Consider the following 26988-nt stretch of genomic DNA (forward strand, 5'->3'; position numbering starts at 1 on the left):
TCAAGCTTAATATATTTTTATTTCTCTAGTAAAAGTTCACAGTCTGTAAAATAAAGATTTAACTGCAATTTGCTCTTTTTTCCATTAAAGAAAGCACCAAATAAGGATAGCTCTCTTCAAGTTAATGTTTAATTGCTACACTGACAGACTAAATCAAATACCTAAATGACATGAAAATTTATAGTCCTTGTTACTTTTTTCTTTCTCGAATAAATAAAATGTCATCAGATAAATTAGAAAATTGTTTCCTTACTATGACTTATGATTTATTTAACTTAAAATTTGGTTTCTATAAAGTAGCACTCTTCTAGAGTTTTAATAGAAAGAGAACTGTTAAACAAAGTTAGAAGTTAGATATCACCTGCTGTATAGCGTACTTAACCAAAGAAAGGTGAAATTGTTTTCCTTCATTTTGTACTATACTCCTTTCCTTATACATCTTTAACAGCTGTCACAAATATTATCTTAATTCCTCAACTTTTCTAACCTAAGTAATGCTGACAAAACATTTATTTATTTCTAGCATTCAATTTAGATATCTCAAGACCAAATGTTAATAATTTGTTTTATTAAAAATGTGCTTCAAGAACAAAATTTCCATAAATTAGTCTTTAACAATTCAAAGAAGAATCTTTAATTGTAAAACAAATGAAAAACAATGAGAAACTTTTACCTTTTTAATTTGAGGGCTAATATGTATATATTAGAAAAATAGGTATAAGATAATAAATTTTACTACATGTACTTATTTTTTTCTGCACAGGGTAAAGATTTCCATTTTAAATAATATGTTTGTTACCATATTGTCATTTCAAAAAAGGGCTTCCTAAGAAGCTGTTAGCAAAGTTGTATTCTGGGTATATAGATATAGTTTAATCTGAACTATTCTTGAGTTACTTGTTTGAAAAACACAAATCTATAAGAAAGATAAAAATACTAAATCACAATTTTTATAAAAATTTTTGACAATATTTATAAATGTATTCTTGCATACCTATATTCCTGATAGTATTAATCTGTAGTATGATCACAGCAAGTGTATGAATTTTCCAATTTTATGGGGAAATATTCAGTGTACTAAAACTTGTTTAAGATCATTATTAAGCATAAAACAAACAAATAGTACTATTACATTCTAAATGGCAAATGAATATTTTATTTATAGTTTCAGGAGTAAAAACTAAATCTAAAAGAAATGCATAGTCAATATGACACATTTTCAGTGTTAATGAACATCCAGAATATGAAATTTCTGCCCTAGGTAGAAGCAGAGACTATATGAAAAGATTAAAAATCATTACTATTAGAACTGATCATATTATTAAGTACAAACTCAAAAGACTTGAGTCTTTGTTGGAGAAAAATGTAAATCTTTCATATCTTCTGATTTGTCCAGAATGAAAACTAGTTGTATTGCAAAGGATAAAGAATTATACTCTATCATTCTAGAACCATTTCCTTCATTAAGCTTCTAATGACCTTTTCAAGTTGAATTTTTATAAATACAAGAAAAGATAACGTCAACTGTGGGTAAAAACATACTACTACATAAAGTAAACCTAACACTGGATAAAACACAGATCAGAAAATTTTTATTATTCAGTTTACTTAAGAGTATAAACCATTAGCCTTTTTGCCTGTTTTCATATTTGTTATCACCCAATTTCTAAAGATTTCAATTAATCTAGAACTTTTAGAAGCACTAATGATTCCTTATGTTGTAAACCATGCATTCTACAATTCATCAGTCTTATTTTTCAAATAAATTTAGGATTTAAATATGATGAAAATGACAGCTTTCCATAATCTTAAAAGCCCACCTCATGGTCCAATAAATTGTAAAGTATAACCAGGTCACTCGACCAACTAGTGTAAAATACATAGAACTTTAATAATTCCCATTTAGAACTTTAATAATTTCTAGCAGCAAAACACCTGGAATAGATAATAACAAATATTTTCCTTCAATTGAAGATTAATTTTTTTAAGAAATAATTTTAAAAAGAATTCCAAAGTATTGTTCAACTGCACTCAAATATGAAAGATATCAAAGATCTTGTTTATCTCCACTTTTCCCTGAGGAATCAGGTGCACTCGGAACCTTATTAGTTTCAACAAAAACAGATTCAAAGGCAGCTTCCTGTTCATCCAAAGAATTGGCAGCCGTGGCTCCTTTAATTAGTGTTGGGTTGGTAAAAGATTGTTGCTGCTTAGAAATTTTACTTGATTCCACCGTTTTTCTACCTCTTCTTTTACCAAGAATTTTGACATAATTCGCAGGTATAAGTCCTGTTGTTTGACCATCAAGACTAGCCAGAAGCCAACCACGCACTTTGGGTTGTTGTTCTGATGGAAAAAAGACAATTTTGTAATTATACTTTGGATATCCAACAATATTAATGGTAAATGTTAAGTAAAATCTATATTGCAATTTTATAAATAACATCTGAACAAATAGTACATGCATGTATATTCAAAATCAAATGCTGAGTAGGCTTAACAGTTCAGGATTTTTTTTTTTCTTCCCCAAGACAGGGTCTCACTATGTTACCTAGGCTGGCCTCAAACTTCAGGCTCAAGCAATCCTCTTGCCTTAGGTTTCCGACTGGGCCTACAGGCACACATCACTATGCCTCACTTTAAGTCCATTCCTATATTTTGTATTTTTTTATTTTCTACTATTTCTTTTTGACTTGAAGAATAAAACAGTAAAAGTTAACCTCAGCAGGTCCACTTATAGTGTAAGCAGATTCAGTTCTCTCAAAAATCTAAAAACATCAGTGTCTTTTTTATTAAATTTGAATCTAAGGAATATCTAATACTTTTACTCATTTGGGTAAGTTAGGGGCAAGATTAGAAAGTAAATGTATACTTTCTCTCTTTTAAAGAGATAGGATTGCACTATGTTGGCCAGGCTGGTCCTAAACTTCTAGTCTCAAGTGACCAAGTGACCCTCCTGCTTCAGTCTCCTGAGTAGCTAGTAATTCAGGGACATGCCAACAACACTGGTTTTTAAAGACACATACAATTTTATGCAGTCAGTTTTCCTTATGTAACTTTTGGCTCAAATATAAACTCATTCCATGTGATTGTGATAACTAATCCTGAAGATAGTGAAAATTAATTTTAAAGATGGGAAAAATTTGAACATTGAAGGTATTTTTTTTTCCTATGTAAAGAGTGACTAAAACTAGTAAGCAGCAAAGAAAGTTTCCCTTAATATATACTCCCATGGAAAAGTTAGCCAGAGTGGTTAAAAGCATAGGCTCTGAAGTCCGACAAACTCAGACTCATAGTCCAGCTCTACCAAATTTTAGCTTTCTGTACTGGACAATTAACTCATTCTATGTTTCCTCACTTGTAAAATAGGGTTAGGATAATAAAAGGTGACTTTCTGTAATAATCGTGAAGTCCCCACAAACACATTTTTTTTTTTAAATTTTTTAGTTGTAGTTGTACCCAATACCTTTATTTATTAATTTCTATGTGGTACTGAGGATCAAACACAGTGCCTCATATGTGCTAGGCGAGCTCTCTACTGCTGAGCCACAACCCCAGCCCCAAACACACACATTTTTAAGAAATAAATTCACGAAAATCCTGGTTGTTCTTCCTGAAGAAAAGTGAATGAAAAGATCATTTTGTCTGAAGTCATTAAAAACTATTAGTGACCTGGTCCAAAAATAAATCTGAGATATGTATGAATTTCTTGCTAAGGTTCTCAAATACTTTATAATGATAATTCTTAGGATACTCATGATAGAGTTTCTTTTTCCTTTTTTTGTGGTACTGGGGATTGATCCCAATGTCTTATACATTCTATGCAAGCACTCTACCACTAAACTAGAACCCCGCTCTTTTTATTAAAAAGTTTTGAGACAGGGTCTTGATAAGTTGTGCTGGTTGGCCTTGAATTTGTGATCCTTTGGCTTAGCCTCTCGAGTGGCTGAGATTGTAGGCACGCACCACCATGCCCAACTCATAATGGAGTTTCTGAATTAAACACTATTCAAATAATGAAAGCCAAAGGACAGAGACCCTTAAAAGATATTAAATAATTCCTTTGGCTTACTGGATTTGCTACATTTAGTCCTTAATTCATACTGTTGTGTGGGGATTAAAAGAATTTGTAATTCAAGTGTTTTGAGTTTACAAAAAACCATGTCAATGAAATATTATTGGAACAGAGTGGTGGGGCATTTCTCCTGACTTCTTCAGATTTGGAAGGTGAAAAAATAATACAAAAGAGAAATTCCAGTAGCTACCTCAAAATTAACTAACATGAACAAGATCCTTTGTTGCTGTTTCTAATACTATATTTATAAATACTAAAAATTCAGATGTGATTCCAATTCATTCATGATTTGTTACCTTTGAGAGCTAAGTTTAGCATATCACCAGCACGGAAAGAAATTTCTTCTTCAGATACAGCAGCAAAATCATATTCTGCTCTAGCAACTACATGGTCATCCTCACCATTTGCCCAGTTGATGTTGTCTATAAGCCAAATTAAGAATTTAAGTTAGTAAAACATGCAAAAGGAAAATATAGATCTTTTACTGTCTATGGCTTATAATTGCATAAATATAAATTGCATAAATTCATTTACCAAGAAAAAAGTCTTTCATTCCCAAATAAATTTTATAGTGAATGCTATGTTAAGTAAACAGTGTATTCACAAGGCTATTTCTTATGAACTTTATCCTTTTTGTTGAGCTAAAAATTCTAGCCCCCTTGCTTTAAGTATTTTAGATTTTGCAGGCCAAAAGGAAAATATAGAATGTTATGATGAAATCCAAAATTGTAATAATGAGTTTTCTTTCTTTTTGGAAGGGGGTAATATAATTCTACTACTAAGACAGATGGAATATTTTGGGGTGAGGGTAGTATTTTGCTTCATTTGGACTAGACTGCAATATTCATTTGTTAATGCTAAATTAAATGATATTTTAGGTATTTCATCTTTGTCAGTGTCTTTTCACACAATAAGTACTGCCAAATCCTGATACCAATTCATTCATGAGCATGTGGTGTTAATTAAACATATGCATTACTTGGGAGATTAATAGTCTAGAATATAATTCTGTCAAATTCTTCCCTTGATTTTGCCTTTTACCAAGTCATTACATTGCAGATTAATCACTTTTGAATAAAGACTAAGTGCAAGCTCCTCAATTACACAGTTAAATGGATTCCTAAATATGGAATTTTTCTTTGCATTAGAAGTCTAAAAGTTACTTCTGGCATTGTAGTTTGAGTTTGGAAAATCTATCTGCTGCAAATTTGTGTGGGACTTGAGATATCACTTCTTATTTTAATTTCTGACAGTCTGGGAGATGTATAAAGCAGTGACATTATTTGTAATTCAAATAATGTGAGCACTGTCAAAATAACTTTACTCCAGTGTAAGTTTTTACACACAGGTACTATTCTATTTTATGGTTTATGTTTAATTCATTAAGGATATTATATAAGTTAATAGCAAAAGTTTATTGTTAAAGCCATTTATGTTTAATAATGGTGACTGAGGATGGTTTTGTTTAGGAAAATTTCAACCTTGGCCTCAATTAAAAAATAAGTAAATAAAACAACCCCTGTTAAGCTCCTGAACTGCTGTATAGTAGGTAAAGTCAGAATCTTCAGTTTCTACATATGAAAAACTCACATAACTAATAATAGTTATATCATAAAAGTAAATAAATTTTAACTTGATACTATTTATTCAATAATACCTGATAAGTTCAAATATTTTCTGCAATATCCCTGCTGTAAATTTTGTCCAACTAATCTGCCTTCTGCTCTACCTATATTTTCACACCATCAGGTGCAATACATCTTAGTAGATTCCACCTCAGTTGAATTAGTGTTTCAATTCAACTATTTTTGCCTGTAGTTACACCACATAATATTCACTGAGGCTAAGTCACTTCAAATTCATCCATATTCCTCAAAACAAACAAACAAACAAACAAGAAAAACAAAATAACAAAAAACTCAGCACTATCAGCATCTATCCGGTCATTACAAGTTTAGGAAAAATATTCAAATAACTTGCACTTTCTTGTTTTCTAAGTGCTGGGGATTAGACCCAGGGCCTTGTACATGCTAAGCACATACTCTACTACTGAGCTATAGCCTCAGTCCTTCATTTGCTTTAAGTTGGCTATGCTGTTCCAAATGCTATTAACTCTTCAAGAAGTTGTTCCTACTGAAAGCTAGTAAGTCTTTAACGTTAACTTTTTCTGGACATATTTCTTGGCAGTTGCAATCACCATCAGTAAACAGCTTTCCCTGATTGGCTAACAAATGAACTTTTCAGAAAGTTATTTTAATTGCAGCCTCATTTTCCTTTTCCTTTTTTGTGGGGGAGGGTAAGGAAATTTGCTATGATAACAGATTTCTATTTGTAAAGTTCCTACTGTTTCTGAGCATTGATTTTGTGAATAGTGCTCAGTCTGGTAATGATGTACATTATATTTATTTTAAAAAGCTAGAGTGTCACTGCATAGTAAGTAGTGCTTTACCATCTAATTCAATAACAAAACAATCCATACTATACATATGACATTCAAAATCTGCTTTTCTCATGTGTCAAGTAAGCACTTGTGAAAAAATTTTGTGTTGTAACAATGTATGTGGCACTCTACATGCTATCAAGTTGTAACTAATTAGGAAGATCTGTAATGTACAGAAAAGAATATGAAGCAATGAGAGTACTCAACTCTGCTCATATAACACAAAAAGCAGCCATAACAATATATACAATGAGTATGGCTGTTACGATAAAACTTTACTCAACATGTGCTAAGATTTGAATTTCAAATCATTGTCAAATCAGAAATTTTTCTGATTTAAAAATATATCTTTAAATTTCTTCCAATTATTGAAAAAATATAAAAAAATTCTTAACTTATGTGTTATACAAAAACAGGAGCAGGCAAGATTTGGTCCATAGGCCATAATTTGCAGACCCCTCTTCTAAGTAGGCAAAGTCATAAGACCCAAGTTTCCTCCATTTCATTTACAAAAATCTCTTTGTATCATGACCCATTTCCTCTTCTTTTGACCCTGCTTTTTACCTGTTTCCTTAGATCATATTCTCTTCTACCTCCTATAAAAGGCTTTTTCTTTCTTTTTTTTTTTAAACAATCTCACTCATTTTTTTTTTTTTAGAGAGAGAATTTTAATATTTATTTTTCAGTTTTCGGCGGACACAACATCTTTGTTTGTATGTGGTGCTGAGGATCGAACCCAGGCCGCACGCAGCCAGGCGAGCGCGCTACCTCTTGAGCCACATCTCCAGCCCGTAAAAGGCTTTTTCATCCTCTGTCTCTTCCTGATCTCTAATCACTCCTTCTCTACGACTTCTTTTACCCTAAAAACATACTTCAGATCTAACTTCTTAAAAGACAAAACAAAAAGCTGAAAATAACTACACTGACAAACTATTCTTCTTCTCTTCTATTCACTGTTCATCTTTCCTTTTAAAATTTGAGTTTATTTATTTTGGGTACTGGGAATTGAACTCAGGGGCACTCAACCACTGAGCCACATCTCTAGTCCTATTTTGTATTTTAGAGACAGGGTCTTACTGAGTTGCTTAGTGCCTCACTTTTGCTGAGGCTGGCTTTGAATTTACGATCCTCCTGTTTCAGCCTCCTGAGCCATTGGGATTACAGGTTTGGGCCATCGTGCCTGCTGAGTTTATTTACCCCTTCCGCCCTTCAAAAGTTTCCATCTTGGACCTAGCATGTTTGAGGCACTGGGTTCGATTCTCAGCATTGCATATAAATAAAATAAAGGTCCACTGACAACTAAAGAGAAAACCCTATCTATCTATACATATATATAAAATAAAAAAAAGTTTCCATTTTTTCCACTCTACCAAAACTACCTGCTGGAGCTTGATGTCCTCCAACTACCAAATCTAATGATCTTTTTTCAGTTCTCATTCTTATTATAGCACTTGATATCATTCATGATCTTTCTTCCTGATCTTAAAACTTCCTCCTTCCACTTTTGGTTTTATAATGCAGCAAAAACATGGTTCTAATTTTGTTCTTGGTGATTTCCATCTTATCCTCAGTTATGGTTTAGGTATGAGGTGTCTCCCAAAAGCTCATATGTGAGACAATGCAAAAGGATTAAAAGGTGAAATGTTTGGGTTATAACAGCCTTAACTTAATCAATTCATTAATCCACTGATAAGGATTAACTGGGTGGTAACTGCAGGTGGGCAAGGGTATGGCTAAGGAAGTAGGTCATTGGGGGCATGGCTTTAGAGTTTATGTTTTGTCCTGGTGAGGAAAGGTAACATATCCTGAGCTGCTTTCCTCCACCACACTCGTCTGCCATGATGTGTTGTCTCTTCTTTGGCCCAGAGCTATGGAGCTGACCATCTATGGACATGGGCACCAAATAAACTTTTCCTCCTCTAAAATTGTTCTTGTCAGGTATCTTGGTCACAATAGCAAAAAAGCTCACTAAAACATCCTCTCTTCTTTCCTATTTCTTTACCATTGTAATATAATCCACTTACTATTTCTTCTATCATTTCTTTTTAAAAAATATTTATTTTTTAGTTGTACACAAAGATATCGTATCTTTATTTTTTAATTTATTTTTCTGTGGTACTGAGGATGGAACCCAGCACCTCACATGTACTAGGTGAGCGCTCTACCACTGAGCCACAACTCCAGCCCCTTCTTCTATCACTTCTATGTACATGACTCATATATCTTATTTTTTACTTCTTTCCTAAGATCCTATCCTGCCTTTTAAACTGCTCTCTGAAACTTTCTCAAGTTCCACTTAAATGTTCCATTGACACATCAAACTCATTAAGTCCAACCCCTGTATTCTTCCCCCCTTGCCTCTTGCGACTCTCATTTTGTTGCCACTATGCTGACCTTACTGTTCACTTGATGGGCTAGGCACACTGTCACTTAAATACCTTTGCAATTTTGCTGCTCACTATGCCTCAAACACTTTTCTCTCTAATAGCTGTAGGACTTTTTCCCTCACCTCCTTCAGGGAGCCCTTTTCTGACTATATGTAGCAATGTAACCCCTCTTCTTCCTCCTGATACTCCCTAACATTCTTGCCTGCTTTATAATTATTATTTTTTCCTATAGCACTTATTACCTTCCAGTTTACTCTAAATTTTATTTGTTTACTGTCTCCTATCATTAGATTGCCACAAGGACAGGATTTTTCAAAAATTCATCTTTTATTTTTTAGTGGCACTGGGATTGAATCCAGAGCCTTGAAAATGCCAGGCAAGTGCTCTTCCACTAAACCACATCCCCAGCCCTTCTTTTATTTTTTATTTTGAGACAGGGCCTTGCTATAAGTTGCTCAGTTTAGACTTGAACCAACAAAATAAAACAAAAAACAAAGAAACAAAAAACTACCAATAAACCCCAAATGAAGTAAGATCTTCCACTATTAAGCTTCAACATAATTTCTCAACCTTATTTCTTAACATCCTTCTATTCAAGGATGAATAGGACAGCTAATATACGACAGCTGCATAACAAATCTCTTATTTTCAGCCTTTTACAAGCTGTTCCATCTGCTTGATAGTATTTTAACCCCACCTATTTTGTGTGTGTGTGGTAATGGGGATTGAATCCAGGTCCTCATGCAAGCTAGGCATGCACTCTCTCACTGAGCTATATCTGCTGACCTCCTTTCCCCATTTCCTTACTAGTGGATGAAATGTTATCTATCTTTCAAAAACCTAAGGCAAATGACATTTCTTCCTGGATAGTAGGGCCAAAAATATTAGCTTCACTTTTCTAGCACTTTGTAACGGTTCATAGAACATGGACTTAATAGTCAAGCAGCTTGGGTTTTGTTTCTGGTTCTGCCTTATTAAAGATGTGACCTTGGACAGGTGATTTCTCTGAACCTGTTTTGCCACTTGTAAAATGAGAATAAGTCTTACTTTTGGATTTGTGAAATAATGAGATTATAGTACAGAAAATACCTAACACAGTATGCTGCATATAAAAAGAGGCTCGAGAAACTTTGTGTCTCCTTAACTGTCCTAATCCCTACTACACTTTGTCTCATTATAATTACCTGTATATATATCTTTTTTAAAAATTTTTTTTAGTTGTATTTGAACACAATATCTCTATTTTATTTATTTATGTGGTACCGAGGATCGAACCCAGGGTCTGTCACATGCAAGGCGAGCTCTACCACTGAGCCACAACCCCAGTCACTGTATATGTATCTTAATCACTTCCCTCCCAAAAAGTTTTAGAAAAATAGGGATTATGCCCTATGCATCTTTTGTATCCTCCACAGTACCAAGTTCAGTTCCTTGTAAATAGTATTTAGGAAATGTATGTTAAACTGAACTAATACTAAATCGGCAAATTCGTCTTTGTGACATTCCTTTTCTAATTTTGAAGTTCTTAATGGAAAATAACTAGATCAAAAAGTAAATACAAATGAATAAAAAGAATGTTAATTTAACAAATCTAAATTATATGGTTGTCTGAACCTGTTCCCTTATTCTTACCTGTTACTTCATCACTGTGGGTAGATAAAAGTTTCCAGATGAGATAAGGACCTCCGAGGATAACAGCAAAAAACAAAAATATTGGCCAAGATTTTGCTGAGTTAGCTGCTTGGTCCTCCGCACCAAGACAAGCCACAGTTCCTTCACTTTCTGCCCACAGGTCCTCATTCTCAGAGCCTCTTCTTAAACCCATCATCCACTGTAACCGTCTATAAAGATATCTTATAGTCCTAACTAATGCAAAAGCTGAAAAAACCTTTGTAAAGTGTATTTTTAATCGGGAGAAGTGATTTGCTACATCCAATACAGCCCTAAAACTGTTATAAACAGCTGAAAAAGTAGCATCCATCATCATACTGACAGAGGCAAAGGCATGTACAATACTTTCAATGGACTGAAATGCACCTCTGCTGCTTTCTTCAGCTTGCTGAACAAATCTACTGGGTGGAAGATCATCTACACGGAGGCGGTTATAGCCCAACCCATTATATCCATAACTATAAGGACTATAGCTTCCATAAAATGAATTTCCATAGGTGCCATATCCAGACGAAAATGAACTATATGCAGGTCTGAAAGTGTTCACACTGCTGCTTCCTGTCTGCTGTGATGGCCTTGGAAGAATAGGTGGGGGCACTCTGGTAAGTGTTGGTTGTCCAGGCCTTGTCAATAAAGCAGGACCCAAGTCAGCAGATCTAAAACCAAAAATTATTGAAAACAGTTACTTAAGCACTCAATAAATTCGATTCAAAGTAACTATTAAACATCTTCTATATATTTGTTTAATAAGCAGTGTTATGACAGATTCTATGTGAGGATGTTTTAGGGAGTAGTTACCCTTTATCTGTGATTTTGCTGTCTATAGTTTCAGTTATCAGCAGTCAATGGTGATCAGCACAGTACAATATTTTGAGAAACAAAGAAAGAGACCACATTCACAATATATTGTTAAAATTCCTCTTTTAATTATTAGTTATTGTTAAGCCCTTACTGTCCTTAATTTATAAATTTAACTTTATCATAGGTATGTATAGGATTTGGTACTATTTGTGACTATAGGTTGTCCATTGATAGTCTTGGAATGCAAAGTAGGGGGACGAATTTAAGGATTAGTCTCTAACAGCCAGATGCTAAGAATCTAATTGCCAAAACAAATTTAAAAGAAGCTGACCAAACTTTATTTTTCTGTTCTGTTATTCTGACATTATTATCTTCAATCTGTGCCTTCTTAAGACTCTTACCCATTTCTTAAGATTAGTTACAAGCAAATATTTGTCCATCCTTGCACCAAAATGATACTATCTTAACTATTATAGTTTAATAATAGGTTTTAAAAAATATTTATTTTTTTAGTTGTAGTTGGACACAATATCTTTATTATTTTTATGTGGTGATGAGGATCGAACTCAGGTCCTCGCACGAGTGCTCTCCCACTGAGCCATAATCCCAGCCCTTAATAATAGGTTTTAATATCCAATAAAAGAACGTCTCCCACATTGTTCATCTCCAGAATTGTTTTGGCCATTTGAGCCTTTGCACTTCCATATAAATTTTACAATCAGAGCTTCAAGTTCTACATCTCTCCCACCAAAGCCTATTGAGATGCTGTTTGAGATTATATGGAATCAACAGGTTAATCTGAGATGAATTCAACATCTTTATAATATTAAATGTTTCAACCACAAATATAATGAAAACTATATTACTGAAGTTTTTAAAAGATGTTTCTCAATGTTTTAAAAATAACTTTAAGTCTCAATAATATTTTATTGTTTACTATGTAAAAGTTTTTAAAGATTTATTTCTATATATTTGCTTTTTTGATGCTGTTATAAATGGTATCTTTCTAAAATCATTTAGTTGCTGTTAGATAGAAAAATGAATTTTCAAATATATGGTCCTTATATCTAGCACCTTTGTTTTGGATCCTTTTATATTTTCTAGAATATCTGAAGTCACATCACATATGAATAATGACAGATTTATAATTTCCTTTTTTATTATATATATATATATATATATATACACACACACACACACACACACACACGTGTCTGCCTATCTATCTATTTATCTATCTATTTATTTTTGTACTGGGGGTTGCCTGGCTTAGTGCATGACAGGCAAGTCTCTACCACAGAGCTACATGTACATCTCTAGGCTCCTTTATTTTATTTTGAGACAGGGGCTTGGCTAGGTTACTCAGATTGGCCTCAAACTTGCAATTTTCCTGTTTTAGCCTCCCAAGTAGCTTGGAGTTTAGGCATGTACCACTGTACCTGGCTTTCAATTTTACAGGTTTGACTTACATCCTTGCTTCATTCTGACTTCAAAGGGAGAGTTTTCAATGTTACCATAAATTATGATGTCTGCTGTAGTTTTTTTAAAAAGAAATTTAGTAGTTTTCTATTGCTATTTGTTTTTTTTTTTTACTATGAATGAACACTATTTTTTTGCCATTATACATGTACTCTTTTTTTGCATTACAATTCTTAATACACATATATACCACAAATTTTCATATCTCTGTTTGTTTATAAGGTATGTTGGTCCCAAATTCAAATCTTCATACATGTATTTTGTATAAGGATCACCATAGTCATCTTGAGAGATGCTGGGAAATCATTTAATGATTTAATGAGAGATGATTTCCCAGCATCTCTCAAGATGATTATGTGATGTTTAGCTTTTATTCTCCTAACATGGTAAATTACATTACTATACAAATGTAAAAGGCACCCTATGTTCCTGAAGTAAAACCAAATGGGCCACACTGTATTGCTGGACTTTGTTTGGACCTGGACAGACACAGAGGCTCGTTCCATAGCTTGGCTATTGTGAACTGTGTTGCTATACACTTGGATACGCATGTATTGCTATAGTTTACTAATTCTTTAGAATAGTAGCTAGCAGGATTTTCTCCCATTTTGTAAGTTCTCTCTTCACATTCTTGTTTCCTTTGCTGTGCAGAAACCTTTAAATTTTATGCCAATCCACTTCTTAACTCTTAAAATTATTTCCTCAGCTTTAGCGGTCTGAGAAAGTCATTGCCTGCCCTTATGTTAGGGTATTGACACTATGTTTTCTCCAGCAGCTGCATGGTTTATGGCCTAATTCTGAGGTCCCTGGTCCACTTTGAGTTAACTATTGTGCAGGGTGAGAGATAAGGATCTAGTCTCATTCTTCTACATAGGGATAACCAGTTTTCCTAGTATTATTTGTTTAAAAGGCCTTTGGCACCTTTGTGAAAGATCAAATGCCTGTAGATATGTGCATTTGTCTATGTCTTTTATTCTGAACCAGTGTCTGTTTTTATGCCAGTGCCATGCAGTTTTTTGTTAGTATAGCTCTGTAGTGTAATTTGAAATCAGATATTGTGATGCTTCCAGCATTGTTTATTGGCTGAGAACTGCTTTGGCTAGGATTCTTTTATTCTTCCAAATAAATATTAGGACTTTTTCCAAGTTCTGTGAAGAATACCATTGGCATTTTGATGGGGACTGCATTTAATCTGTATAGTGTTTTTAGTAATGTGTCCATTTTAGCAATATTAATTCTGCCTGTTCATGAACAGAGGAAGTCTTTCTATCTTCTTGTGTTGTCTTCAATTTCTTTCTTCAATGTTCTATAGTTTTCATTATAGAGATGTTTCACTTACTTGGTTAATTTTATTTCTGGGTATTTTATTTATTTTTTGAGGCTACTGTAAATGGGATTATTTTCCTTCTCAGCAGATTCCTTATTATTTAGGGAAGCTTATGAGTTTTGTATGTTAATTTTGTAATCTGCCACTTTGCTGATTTATTAACTCTAGCAGTCTTCTGATGGAACTTTTTAGTTCCTTTAAGTAGAGACTCATCTGCAAATAGTGATAATTTGACTTCCTCCTTTCCCATTTTTGTTTCTTAAAATTTGCTTCTTTTGTCTAATTTGCTCTGGCTAATATTTCTTATACTATATTGAATAGGAGTGGTGAGAGTGGACATCCTTATTTGGAACAAGATATGTTCCAAATTTTAAAGGAAATTCTTTCAGTTTTTTTCCCATTTAGTATGATATTCAATGTAGGTATGCTGTATTTAGCTTTATGATGTTGAAATAAGTTACTTTCATCCCTAGTTTCTGATTTTTTAAATCATGAATGGGAATTGAATTTTGTCAAAGGCTTTCTCTGTACCATTAAGATGATGGTGATTCTATTTATATGGTGAATTACATTTATTGATTTTTATATGTTAAACCATTCTTGCATCCTTGGGATAAAACCAACATGATCACGATGCATGATCATGATGTACAATCATATTATTTGTTGAATACGATTTGCTAATTAATATTTATTAAGAATTCTTGCATCTAAGTTCATGAGGGATATTGTTGGTAGTTTTCTTCTATGTGTCCTTATGTAGTTTGGTATAAGGGTAATACTGGAAGTATTCCATCCCTTTCTAGTTCATGGAATAATTCAAGAAAAATTGGAATTAATTCTTAGTTAAAATCTGTAGAATTATACTGAGAATTCATCTGGTCCTGGGCTCTTGTATTTTGGAAGCTCTTTATTACTATTTCTATCTCACTGCTAGTTATTGGTCTGTTTAGGCTTTCAATGTCCTCTTGATTCAATTTTGGCAAGGTTATACACGTCTAGAAATGTATCCGTTTCTTGTAGGCTTTCCAATTAACTGGAGTGTAAGTTTTCAAACTAGTTCCTAATGATCCTCTGGATTTCTGTATGTCTGTGGTGATTTCTCCTTTTTCATTTCTAATTTTATTAATTTTGGTCTTTTTTCTTTTGGCCAAGGGCTTATTAATCTTATTTATCCTTCCAAAGAACGAACTCTTTGTTTCACTGCTCCTTTGCATACTTTTTTTAATCCTCTATTTCACTGATTCTGGCTCTGACCTTTGATATTTCCTTCCTTTAACTGGTTTTGCAATTGGTTTGTGCTTGTTTTTCAATGACCTTGAGATTCGTCATTAGGTTGTTTATTTGACATATTTCTAATTTTCTCATATATACACTCATAGCTATAAATTTTCCTCTCAGAAGTGCCTTCATGAGTGCCAGGGATTCTGGTATGTTTTACCACTATTCTTCTTTGATGTGAAGAATTTATAATCTCTTCCCTGATTTCTTCTATCACCCATTCATCATTTATCCAAAAGGATACTGTTCAATCTCTATGTTTTCAAGATTTCTGCACGTTTTTTCCTGGTATTTATTTCTAATTTCATTGCATTATGATCAGATAAGATGCAAGGGAGTATAACATTTTTAAAATATTTTCTAAAACTTGCTTTGTGGCCTAAAATATGATCTATTTTGGAGAAAGTTCCACAAGCAGCTGAGAAGAAAGTGTATTCAGCTGTTGTTAGATGAAATATTCTACAGATGTCTATTAAGTCAATTTGATTCATAGTAATTTTTAGGTCTTAATACCTAACTCTGTATTGAATAATATGTATGCATGATCTATTTATTGGTGAAAGGTGTGTTGAAATTACACAGTATTACTGCCCTGGGGTCTATCTGGGTCTTTAATTCAAGTAGTGTCTTTTTTATGTGATTAGGTCCACCAACGTTTGGGACCTAAAACTACTGTTCTATCTTCTTGTTGAATTGTTCTCTTTCTCAGTATAAACTTTTTTGTCTGTTCTGATTAATTTTGGCTTGAAGTCCAATATCCTATAATTTTCTTTTGTTGTAATATTTTTGTACAATTTGGGTATTAGGGTTATACTGGCTTCTTAAAAAAAAAAAAAGAGTTGAGTGCTGGTGTGTGGCTCAGTGGTAGAGTGCTTGCCTAGCACATGAGAGGCACTGGGTTCAAACCTCAGCACCAAATTAAAAAAATGAAATAAAGATATTGTGTCCACCTACAACTAAAAAATAAATATTTAAAAAAATAAAAAAGTTGGGGAGTTAAATATTTCCTTTTTTAATATTGCAGAAAAGTTTGTAAACTTCATCAGCGAAGTCTTCTAGATTTACAATTTTCTTTGTGGGAAAGATTTAAATCATGAATTCAATTCTTTTAGTACCACGCCATTCAAACTATAGTCTGTAGACCAGTTTTAAGTTTGTGAACCAGTTGTGTGAATCTATAATGAGAAAAATATGGAAAATAAGATTGTTTAAATAATTTAACAGTGCTATTTTTTGGTGTGTTTCATAAAAGTAATGATTGGCAATCCATATACTGTGAGAAAAACTGCTTTAATAGTTATAAAAATACTTTTATTTTTTTCTAAATTATACCTTCACTAACACCCCAAATCTCTTTCCTTCTTTTCTATGTTTCCATTCTTCTGTCTCTTTGTGCTTCATTCTAGATATTCTCTTTCCAACTATACTCTAGTCCATTGTTACTTCCAGGGTCAATCTTCAATAAGATAAAGAGTTTACAACAAAATGTAAATCAACAAATCCTTTTTTCACAGATAGTTTTGCTATTAAGAAAATGCTAGTTGAACTAAATAGAGGGCTTAATATTAAAGCTACATTCTGAAACAAGTTTCATATCTTATTGTGAACTGCTAGTATGTCCTTTGGGAAACAGCAGCAAGTCCACAGACTCTCTGTAGCACAGAACACATATGAAGCAGCAGTGTTCGATGTTACTAATTTTCTCTATAGTAGTATCTAATCTGTTGTCAAACCCAGTAAGTTTAATTTTGAATTTTAATTTTGTTTATATTTTTTTGTTCTAGAATATCCTTTTCTGTTTAATAACTTCTAATTCTCTCCTAAGATCCTTTCTTTTCATTGTCTTTAATATATTAAACATATTTACTTTAAAGTCTGTATAGAAATCCCATTATTTAGAATCATTATGAATCTGTTTTCTTTCCATTTATGTAATCTAATGTCTTTGTGTGTGAGGCTCCATTTTGCTTGTCTGTCAGATGTATGTGAGGAATTATAGCAATAATTTTAGGTTCTGGATGATGTTCTTTTCCTCCAAATGTGTTTCATTCTAAATATTGTTTATTATCTGATTAGGATATAATAGACACTGACAAAAATTATGGTGGTTTTCTCATTAGTAATACTTAATGCACATATCACATAGACTATTGATATAGATTTTTTTCTCACAGTCTTGTACTGTTTCATAATTTTCAATAAATCTTATTTAAAAATAATAGGAAATTAAATTTAAACATTCAATAAGGGGAAAAAAAAAGCTTTTTCTCTTGCTTTTTCCTGGCTTTAATGTTCTTTTTATAGCATAATAAGTGCATTTAGTATTCATGGTACATTCTTGTTTTCTCTTATAACCAGCACAATAACACTAAGCAGGTCTATGACTTAGAAGAACAAATGATATGTTTTCAATGCTGAGTGTTCAAAGTCTTCTCCACTCAACTTCTTATTTAAAAATTTTAAAGAATACATACACACAAAAAATTTTCTATGTAATTTCTATGATTTTGCCATATTTACTTCTCTCTCATTCTTGTCTTAAACAAATTCTGGAATCATTTGAAATTCGAGACTTGATACATTTCCCAATACCTCAACAAACATTTCCTAATAAAGAAAGACATTTTATACAAAAATCATACTATTACCATCCTGTCATTGAAAATTAACCATAGTTTTATATCACACACATTAACAATAATTTTATATCATCTATTATCCAATTACAGTAAAAATTTATCCATTTCTTCCAAATGTCTTTATTTATAATAAAGAACTTTGAGATTAAATTCACTTATCATAAAATTCTAAAGCATAAAGTCCAATGGTTTTTAGTTGCACACCTTTGTGAATATACTATCATATTTACTTCTGGAACATTTTCATTACATTAAAAAGAAATTCTGTGTTCATCAGCACTCATTCCCCATTTCCTATCTTTGGTAATGACTAATCTACTGTCTGTCTATATTAACTTGTCTATTCTGGTTATTTCATACATAGTTGATTCTTTTTTTTTTATATTTTTTATTGTTGGTTGTTCAAAACATTACAAATTTCTTGATATATCATATTTCACAATAGTTGATTCTTGTTATTCAAGGTACTGACATCCTATAAAGTTTTTCAGAATTATTCAATACCAAATCACTACTTATAGGAGAAACAAAAGTTTGGGGTTACAGAAAATTTCAGGTCACATTTTTATCAACCAATCAAAACATATACTTGTTTTAAGTGTACTTCTGTTTAAAGGCATCTTAATATATATTGTCAACTCATTAAGAACTCATAACCAATATCTGTAAACTCATGCCTGAATGAAGCTTTCTTAACACATGTAATTTCTTCATTAGCATATCACAGTATTCTTGTGCTTTGAACACTAGACAGGACTATGCTTCTGGGGCACTTTAAACAGTGAAATCACCATAAAAAATAAGAAAAACCCATACTAAGCAGACTGTGAAATGGACACTGTTTACACCATGAGGGTTGAAACAAGAACTGGAAAGATGCTTTGTTTCACTTCATTTAAATGATAACTCAGGTCTTTTTCTGCTCTAAGCATGTTGACAAATGATTGTCAGAGTGTTGAGAGTATTAATGTGGGCTTTACAAATAAATTTCACTGATTAGGACAAGTTGCAAATATGGGATCTACAAATAATGAGGATCTATGGTAAATGGACTCACGTATCATGTAGTATTTTGTGAATGGCTTTTTTCACTTATCATGTTCCCAAGCTTCAATCATATTAAAGCCTATATCAGTTTCAAGTTGAGTATCCCTTACCAGAGGAGTTTGGAATACTTGCTACATGTAATGAGATTTCTTGGGAATGGGATTAAGGTCTGAACATGAAATTCACTTATGTTTCATATGCACTTTATACACTTTTCAAATGCACCTGCATTTTGACTGTGACCAATCATATGAGGAAGTGTGGAATTTTCTACTTGTGGCATCATGTCGGCACTCAAAAAGTTGGATTTTGCATTATTTTCAACTATAGATTTGGGATATTCAATCTGTACCTCATTATTCTTTATTTCCAAATTATAATTATCCATGAGTTGATGGACATTTGTACTATCATGAATAATGACACTCTGTTCATTTCTATATGAGATTTGTATGGACACATGTTCTCATACCACTTGGGTACATATACTTGGGAGTAAATTTCTGGGTCTTAGAGTAAACACTGTGTTTACTCTTTGGAAGATCTGCCAGATTATGTTCCCAAGAAACTGTACTGTTTACAGTGTATGATGGTTCCAACTTTTCTATCCTTGCCAAAACTTTTTATTATTATTATTTTTATTATTACTGCCATTCTAGTGGGTGAGAAATGGTATCTCACTGTGATAGCTAATGGTGCTGAGCACCTTTTCAGGGTTTACTGACTATTTTATTTTTTATTTATCAAGAAGGAGTCTCACCATGTTGCCAAGGCTAGCCTCAAACTCAAGATCCTCCCATCTTAACCTCCCAAGCAGTTGGGATTACAGGCATACACCACTGTGCTCAGCTGTTTACTGGCCATTTAAAAATCTTACTTGGAAAAATAATATCTAATAGTATCTAATCAGACACTTTGCCCAATTTTTTCCCCTAATTTTAAATTAACCTTTTTATTTTTTATATTTGGTACTGAGGAATGAACCTAGGGGTGATTACCCACTTGAGTACACCTCCAGCCCTTTTTATTTTGAGACAGGGTCACACTAAGTTGTTTAGGGTCTGCTAAATTGCTGAGGCTGGCTTTGGCCTTGAGATCCTCTTGCCTCAGCCTCCCAAGCTGCAGGTAACTGCCAGTGCACCTGGCCTAAATTATCCTTTTTATTTTTGCCTTATTATTTTATTATCGAACTGCAAGAATTGAAATGTCTCTTACTATTTTCATGAACAAAAATTCAGTTAAAGTTTATACACTGTATTTGGTTTTGTCTTCTCATTCTCTTGTAAACTAGAATATTTTTTTTAGAAAGTCCCTAACTTTTTTGAAGTCTACCCAGTTTTTTTCCTAGAATGTCCTACCATTCTAGATTTGTGTTTCCTCAAAAATGTTAACATGTACCTCTACCCTCTATAATTTCTATTAGACTAAGGTTATACCCAAGGGTTTGATTACAACCAAGTTCAAAATTTTTGGCAAGAATAATTCATGGGTGATGTTTACTTCATATTATACCATATTAGGAGGCACATAATGCCAGATTGCCTCCTTATTTGTGAGACTAAGTTTGATTGTCTGCTTAAGGTGATAACTATCACCTTTTCCCATGAAAATACATTTTTCCTTTTCTAATTAGTATATAATCTATGGGATGACACTTTGGTTCCACACAAATATCCTATTCCCCAACAATTGTTCATCTGATGGTTTAGCATCCACTCATGATTTTTGCCTAAGTAAAAATTATATGTGTAACTCCAAAATGGTAATTTTCTAGTCCAGGCTAATGTATTAACAGCCTTGAATGATATTGTAAACAAACTAATAGAACTCTTAACTTTTTTTTTCTTTTACTGAATTCAACATTTAAAAAATGGAGCAAAACTTAAAAAAGATCAGTGGACGCCAAACAGTATATTCAGACTTTAATTAACAGTTTTGCTCCAAACTAGAAGCCATAATAAAGAAAATAGAAAAACAGACATATCTAGATTTAATACAAGATAAATGTGTCTATGAAACAGAAACTCAACAGAAATGCATATAGGAAAGAAGGATAAAGCAACAGGCCTACTCAGTTCTGGGTCTGGAATCAGTGACAGAATTCCAGTTATTAGGAAATAATAAAAAAAGAAAAACACTCCACTCAAATGGAACTAGTTTACTGTCTGAGGCTTGGGAGATAAGACATGTCACCTTCATTTCTAAAAAGAGGTCATAATATTTGCTGCGAACAGTTTAAAATTTTTAGAAAGTTATGGACCTAAGAAAAAGTGACTCTGATACATCCTCAAGTGAGAATATGAAACATGTTAACTACTATTAACTCTTAATCTAATCCACTGTTTTCAAACCTGAGATTTTTGTGGGGGTGGGTGCTAATGGAACAGGTAGATGGAACAAGAAATTTAGACAAGAGAGGGAAATGTGAAGAAAGAGAAAAAACAGAACTCTAAAATTCTACTCAAAATGAGCTTATCAAAAATGCTACAGACATGAAGAGATTAAAAAAATCAAGAAATCAGGCCAACAAAAATCAACAAGAATAAAAATTCATTCAAGGAAAAACTAACAGTTCGGCAAAGATTCTAGATATGTTTAAAAATATCACAGAGATAAACACTGCAAGCAATATCATCTGTGAAAAAACTCATATGAATTAAAAGCATCTTAATAATGAAAAAAAATCTAAGACATGATATCCACAGCAACAGCAGCTATCTTGCAACTATGAAACAAGAAAAAAGTTTAGTTGCTATAAAAACAAAGTTGTAAGGAGTAGAGTAGAATTATAGAATTTGGGAATTTCACTTGAAGTAATGGTAGTCTAGGTAATTAGACTAACCCTACAACCGAAAAAAAGTAGAAAAGCTAGGAAAAAGAAAAATGTGTGTTTAAAGTGTTAGTGAACAGGCACTGAGGAGTTTTAGAGTCAAGATCCACAAGAAAAGACCCAGAAAGAACAACATTTTGAGATGTTTCTCCAGGGACCAAGGCTAATTCAGGAAGATGGCTGATAGGATGAGAAACTGGGCAGTGTCAGATAGAATCCCTGGGTTAAGAGGATAAACTAGAGTTTAGAACTCTAAAAGAGGAGACCTACAGTACTCTCACACTTCAGACTGGGACCTTAAAGGGCTATATGGTTGAAGTAAGGGTGAAAAGGCTAACAGAAAATAAACTAGCCTTGGTAAGAAAACCAGTTTCAAATCAGCTCAATCCTAATTGGATTAAATTAATTCTAGATTGCTAGTGACTAGCCATTCTGGTCAAAAATAAAAATCTCTGAAGGAAGATACTATTACTAGTCCTCCAATAACTTAAAACCATCTATATGTGATGTCCATCTCCCATTAAAAAATAATTGGGCCTACATTATGATAAAATCATGTTTTTTTTTTAGAAGAGAATTATCAGATAATACAAAGAGCTCTATAGGAGATCTAGAAAATGGAGTTATTAGAGACTTTAAACAACTGTTTAATAAAAAAACTGACAATATTGGGATTTTTCAGCAGAGAATAGAAACCATAAAGCCAGATCAAATGGATCTAAAACTAAACACCATATATACATACACACACACACAACACTCCCCAAAACCAAACCTAACTCAAACAAAAAAACCCTCTGAAACATGAACTCAGTGACTAGCTTAATAGCCTACAAGGTATATAAAGAAATACAGGGTGTATATATATGTAATTTGATTTAAAGGAGTAAAGAGAGAATAGACAGAAGCAATATTTGAAGGGACAATGGGTGAAACTTCTCTCAAATTAACGAAAAATATCAAAGTCAGATTTAAGCGTCCCTATGAATACCACTCAGAATAATACAAAGAAAAACCATACCGAAACCCAATAAAGTATAATTGAAAACCCAAAACAGAAAAATCTTGAAAGCTGCCGGGGGTGGGGTGGGGGAGTTGGGTTCTTTTTAAAGGAGCAAGAAAAAGCAGACAGAAAAGAAGGAAGCCAGGAAAAGTTCAGTTCCCTTGGTGACAATGTTGAGACAGCAGATCTCTAGGCTTCTTGCTAACCAAACAGTGTCTTTAATTGTTCAAAGCACAGTAAGATATTGTTACTTTTAGCAGAAACTATTTCTGATATAAGTGTCTAATGGGAGAATAAATGGGGGAAAAACTGTGCCTAAACAATATTTAAAGATATAACTTATGAGAATTTTCCTGAATTAAAGAAAAACATGAATAAGATTAAACACTGTAGAGGAGGAAAAAATATGTCTATATATTATTACCCAATACAGCATAATAATGTCAGAGTTAGCATATGAAATCTTAAAAGCTACAAAGGGGAAGATAATCTATCTATTAAAAAAAAGACAAATTAGGAATACATTTCTCAGGCTGTAAGATTCTGAAATGAAACTAGAGTAGTACAAAGAAACAATATTTCAATTTCACCTACAAACATATATACAAAAGTCTTAAAATAACAGAATTCAGGATTGCATATAAAACAACAACTAATCAGAATTCATCCAAAAATGCAAGATAATTCAGTTTTAGAAAGTAAGTACAGTAAGCAATATTTTTATATTTAAAAAATGCATATAATCTTAACCGATACAGAAAAGCATTCATAAAATTTAATACTCTTCATAATAAAAATCTGAGTGGGACTGGAGTTATGGCTCAGCGGTAGAGCGCTCGCCTCGCATGTGCAAGGCCCTGGGTTCGATCCTCAGCACCACATAAAAATAAATAAGTTATTGTGTACAAACTACAAAAAAAAATATTTAAAAAAATCTGAGTAAGGTAGTGAGAATCTAGACAGGGATCTATCAAAAACAAAATGTAACCATTCCAATGGAAGTCAGTACCAATACAACAATGCTGGCTAACTCTTGGTTTAGCTGTAAATAACAGAATCATTTATACGGAATGAGACAATTTCAACCAAACCATTAAAACGAATTAAAGAGTTTGACATTATTCATATTTATACTTAAAAAATATCAAGCTGGGCTTGGTGATGCATGCCTGTAATCCCTGTGACTTGAGAGGTTGAGGCAGGAGTATTGCAAGTTCAAGGCCAGCCTCAGCAACTTAGCAAGACCCTGTCTATATATTTATAAGATAAAATAAATAAAAATAAAAAGGACTGAGGATGTAGCTTAGTGTAAAGTGCCCCTGGGTTCAATCCCCAATACCAAAAAAAGAAAAAAAAATTTAGTACTCTGACACACCAGTTAATAACCAAATGGAAAGTATAAAAGAAAAGATCACATTACAACAGCAACATATATACACACATATAAAATCTAGGAATAAAATATAAGAGAAAGGGCATCATGGAGATCTTTATGACATTAATAAAGGCAAAAAAAAAAAAAGAACAAAATTCTCACCAACTGTACCTTACACACACAATAAAGGAGAGACTTATTTGATGTATAAATTCAAGAAAACTTCCAGTAAGTCTTTTCATGAAGATTAAGTGTAATTAAGGCAATTTTGAAGAACAGCAATGTGTGGAGCCTCTTGACATAAATACATATTAAAACTAGTTAGTTGCAGCCGGGCACACAGGTAGTCCCAGCTACTTGGGAGTCTGAGGAAGGAGAATGACTTAAGACCAGGAGCCTGGTGCATATGTGCGTGTATGAAGCTCTAATTAGGACAGTGTAGTGCTAGCAAAAGAACAAATAGATCACTAGAACAAGTAAGATAGTTTCCCCCAAAGAACTACACAGTTTAGAAAACCTGGTATGAGACAGATGGCATTATAAACTAAGATGGAATATATCCAGTAAACAATGCTGGGGTGATTAGTTATGCACATAGGAAAAAAACAAAACAAAACAAAACAGATTTCGTACTTTACACTGATTTCTGTACATCAAAGCCAGTTCTAGGTGGATTAAAGATCAGAATGTGAAAATCAGAACGTTTCAAAGAAAATATAGAGAAAAGTTTCCTAATCTAGGTAGAAGTGGTTTATCTATGACAAAAACACAAACAATATGACAATTTGGGCTATATTAAAATTAAAAATCTGTACAAAAGTAAGCACAAATATAAAGACAAGCCACAGACTGAAAGATTAGCAAAACACAATGATGTACTCTCACAAACTGATAAACAAAGACAACAGAAAAAATAAAATGAAAAAATATTTTCATTTAAAAAAATATTACTGCTTATATGTTTTTAAGCTTTAGATGATAATATGTACACATATATATGAAATAAAATGAACCTAAGTACTAAAGTTTAAAAACATTTTTCGATACACTAAACACAAAATAGAGACAATAGTTACTATTGAAAAGAAGAATGGCATAGTTTATCTTTTATTTTTAAAAAATCTGGTAGGGCTGGGGTTGTGGCTGCGTGAAGCACCACATAAAATAAACAAATAAAATAAAGGTATTGTGTCCATCTACAACTAAAAAAAATTTTTAAAAATCTGGCAAATATTAACACTTCTCAAGGCTGGGTGGTGAATACACAAGCATTACCTTACACCTGACCAGTCTTTGTGTTTTTTAAAACATTTCATATTAAAGAAAAAGGGGAAATCGTTAATTTTATATCAACAGAACCTTAACATGCAAAAATGAAACCTGTATCTTCCAACAAGCAGTCTAAATGAGAAAAAAGAATCACTCATTAAAAATATGGCAAAAGTGTTGACCTTACTTAACAGAAATAATTAAAGCTATTACTTGTTATGCATCTATCATTAGATATTGTATTCAAGCACTTTAGCGTGTAAATAAAACATTACAAGATTTCAGAACATAGAATAAACACATTTCAATACATTAGGGATTTGTATGAGTTAGGACAACCTACAAGAGTATACAGGAATCACGCCACTCGAATTAAGATGTCCATTTACCCAGCAGAAAAAAAAATTCGATCGTGAAACTTCTAATTCTGTATGTTTCAACTTTTTAAAAGTTGCAGACCGATTTGGTGTAACTAAAACCAAAACAAAACAAAAACCTATAGGCCCTAGAAAAATACCTTTCTGTACAGAAAGGCCACGCCCAGACCATCCACAGATTTAGAATTCCTGCTTTAAAGTTCTGTCTCCAAATCTCAGTTCGAAACATTAGCTGAGTTATGCTGGAAAAGAACGCCAAGTTGGATTCCAGTTGCGTAAAAGTGACCTTTTGGGCTTTCACCAACTTCTCCTGAGGTTGTAAATAGCTTTTCACTAATGACTTTTGCTCTCTATCGTTGCGGGGGCTGCGCAAACGCCGCTCTCAACTGCTACGGTACCAAAATCTGACGCTTTAAAGGGGGTCAAGCAGTATAGCCCCCGTCCTGCAAAAACAAAAAGGCAGGAAGCCGCCCCCTTTTCTTACAAGCTGTGGCACCCAGCGAGACGCCGAAGAACTCTAGGAAAAAGGTTGCTGTCGGATAGGAAACAGCTGTCAGACCTCGAAACCCTCTCCGGAAGCGCCCCGGTCCTAACTCTACCCCTCCACCCTCCCAAAGTAGGAGGCCGGGAGAAGGCGGTGGGGAGGTATCTCCCCCTAATAACGGCCTCAACTGCCGCCAGCCCAATCCTCGCTCCGGCCCACCAAGCTCGATCCCGAAAGAGTCCCACACTCACTGGAAAGTGGGGCCGGGTCCCGGTCCCGGCCCAGCTCCTGGAATCCGGCGGGTCTCCCAGGGTTTCGGGGGAGGAGGAGGCTGAGACGCCATCTCTCCCCCTCCGCTCGGCTCCCGCTCCGCACCGGGACTGTGCAGGCCCTGGTACACCAGCACCTCGAGCGTCAGGCATTATAGGCAGAAAGCCGAACTCTCTGCCCCTCCCACTCCTGCAAGTCAGGGCAGGCTCGTGGTACTTCGCCAGGTGCGACTA

General features: G+C 33.5%; 1 protein-coding gene across 1 annotated transcript; it reads right to left on the minus strand.

Annotated features, from left to right (window-relative positions):
• Pex13 (peroxisomal biogenesis factor 13) lies at positions 1 to 26910 on the minus strand. The gene is made up of 4 exons (XM_046423453.2): positions 26737 to 26910; positions 10535 to 11229; positions 4372 to 4497; positions 1 to 2346 (listed from the first exon to the last, which is right to left on the minus strand). Exons 1-4 carry the CDS (start codon positions 26826 to 26828, stop codon positions 2048 to 2050), a joined length of 1212 nt encoding a protein of 403 aa, XP_046279409.1. The 5' UTR covers positions 26829 to 26910; the 3' UTR covers positions 1 to 2047.
• Between the last annotated feature and the right edge of the window lie 78 nt (positions 26911 to 26988).

This window comes from Marmota monax, unplaced genomic scaffold (genome assembly GCF_021218885.2).
Source record: "Marmota monax isolate L192 unplaced genomic scaffold, Marmota_monax_Labrador192_F-V1.1 WCK01_AAM20220418_F8-fsc00015, whole genome shotgun sequence".
Taxonomy (NCBI): domain Eukaryota; kingdom Metazoa; phylum Chordata; class Mammalia; order Rodentia; family Sciuridae; genus Marmota; species Marmota monax.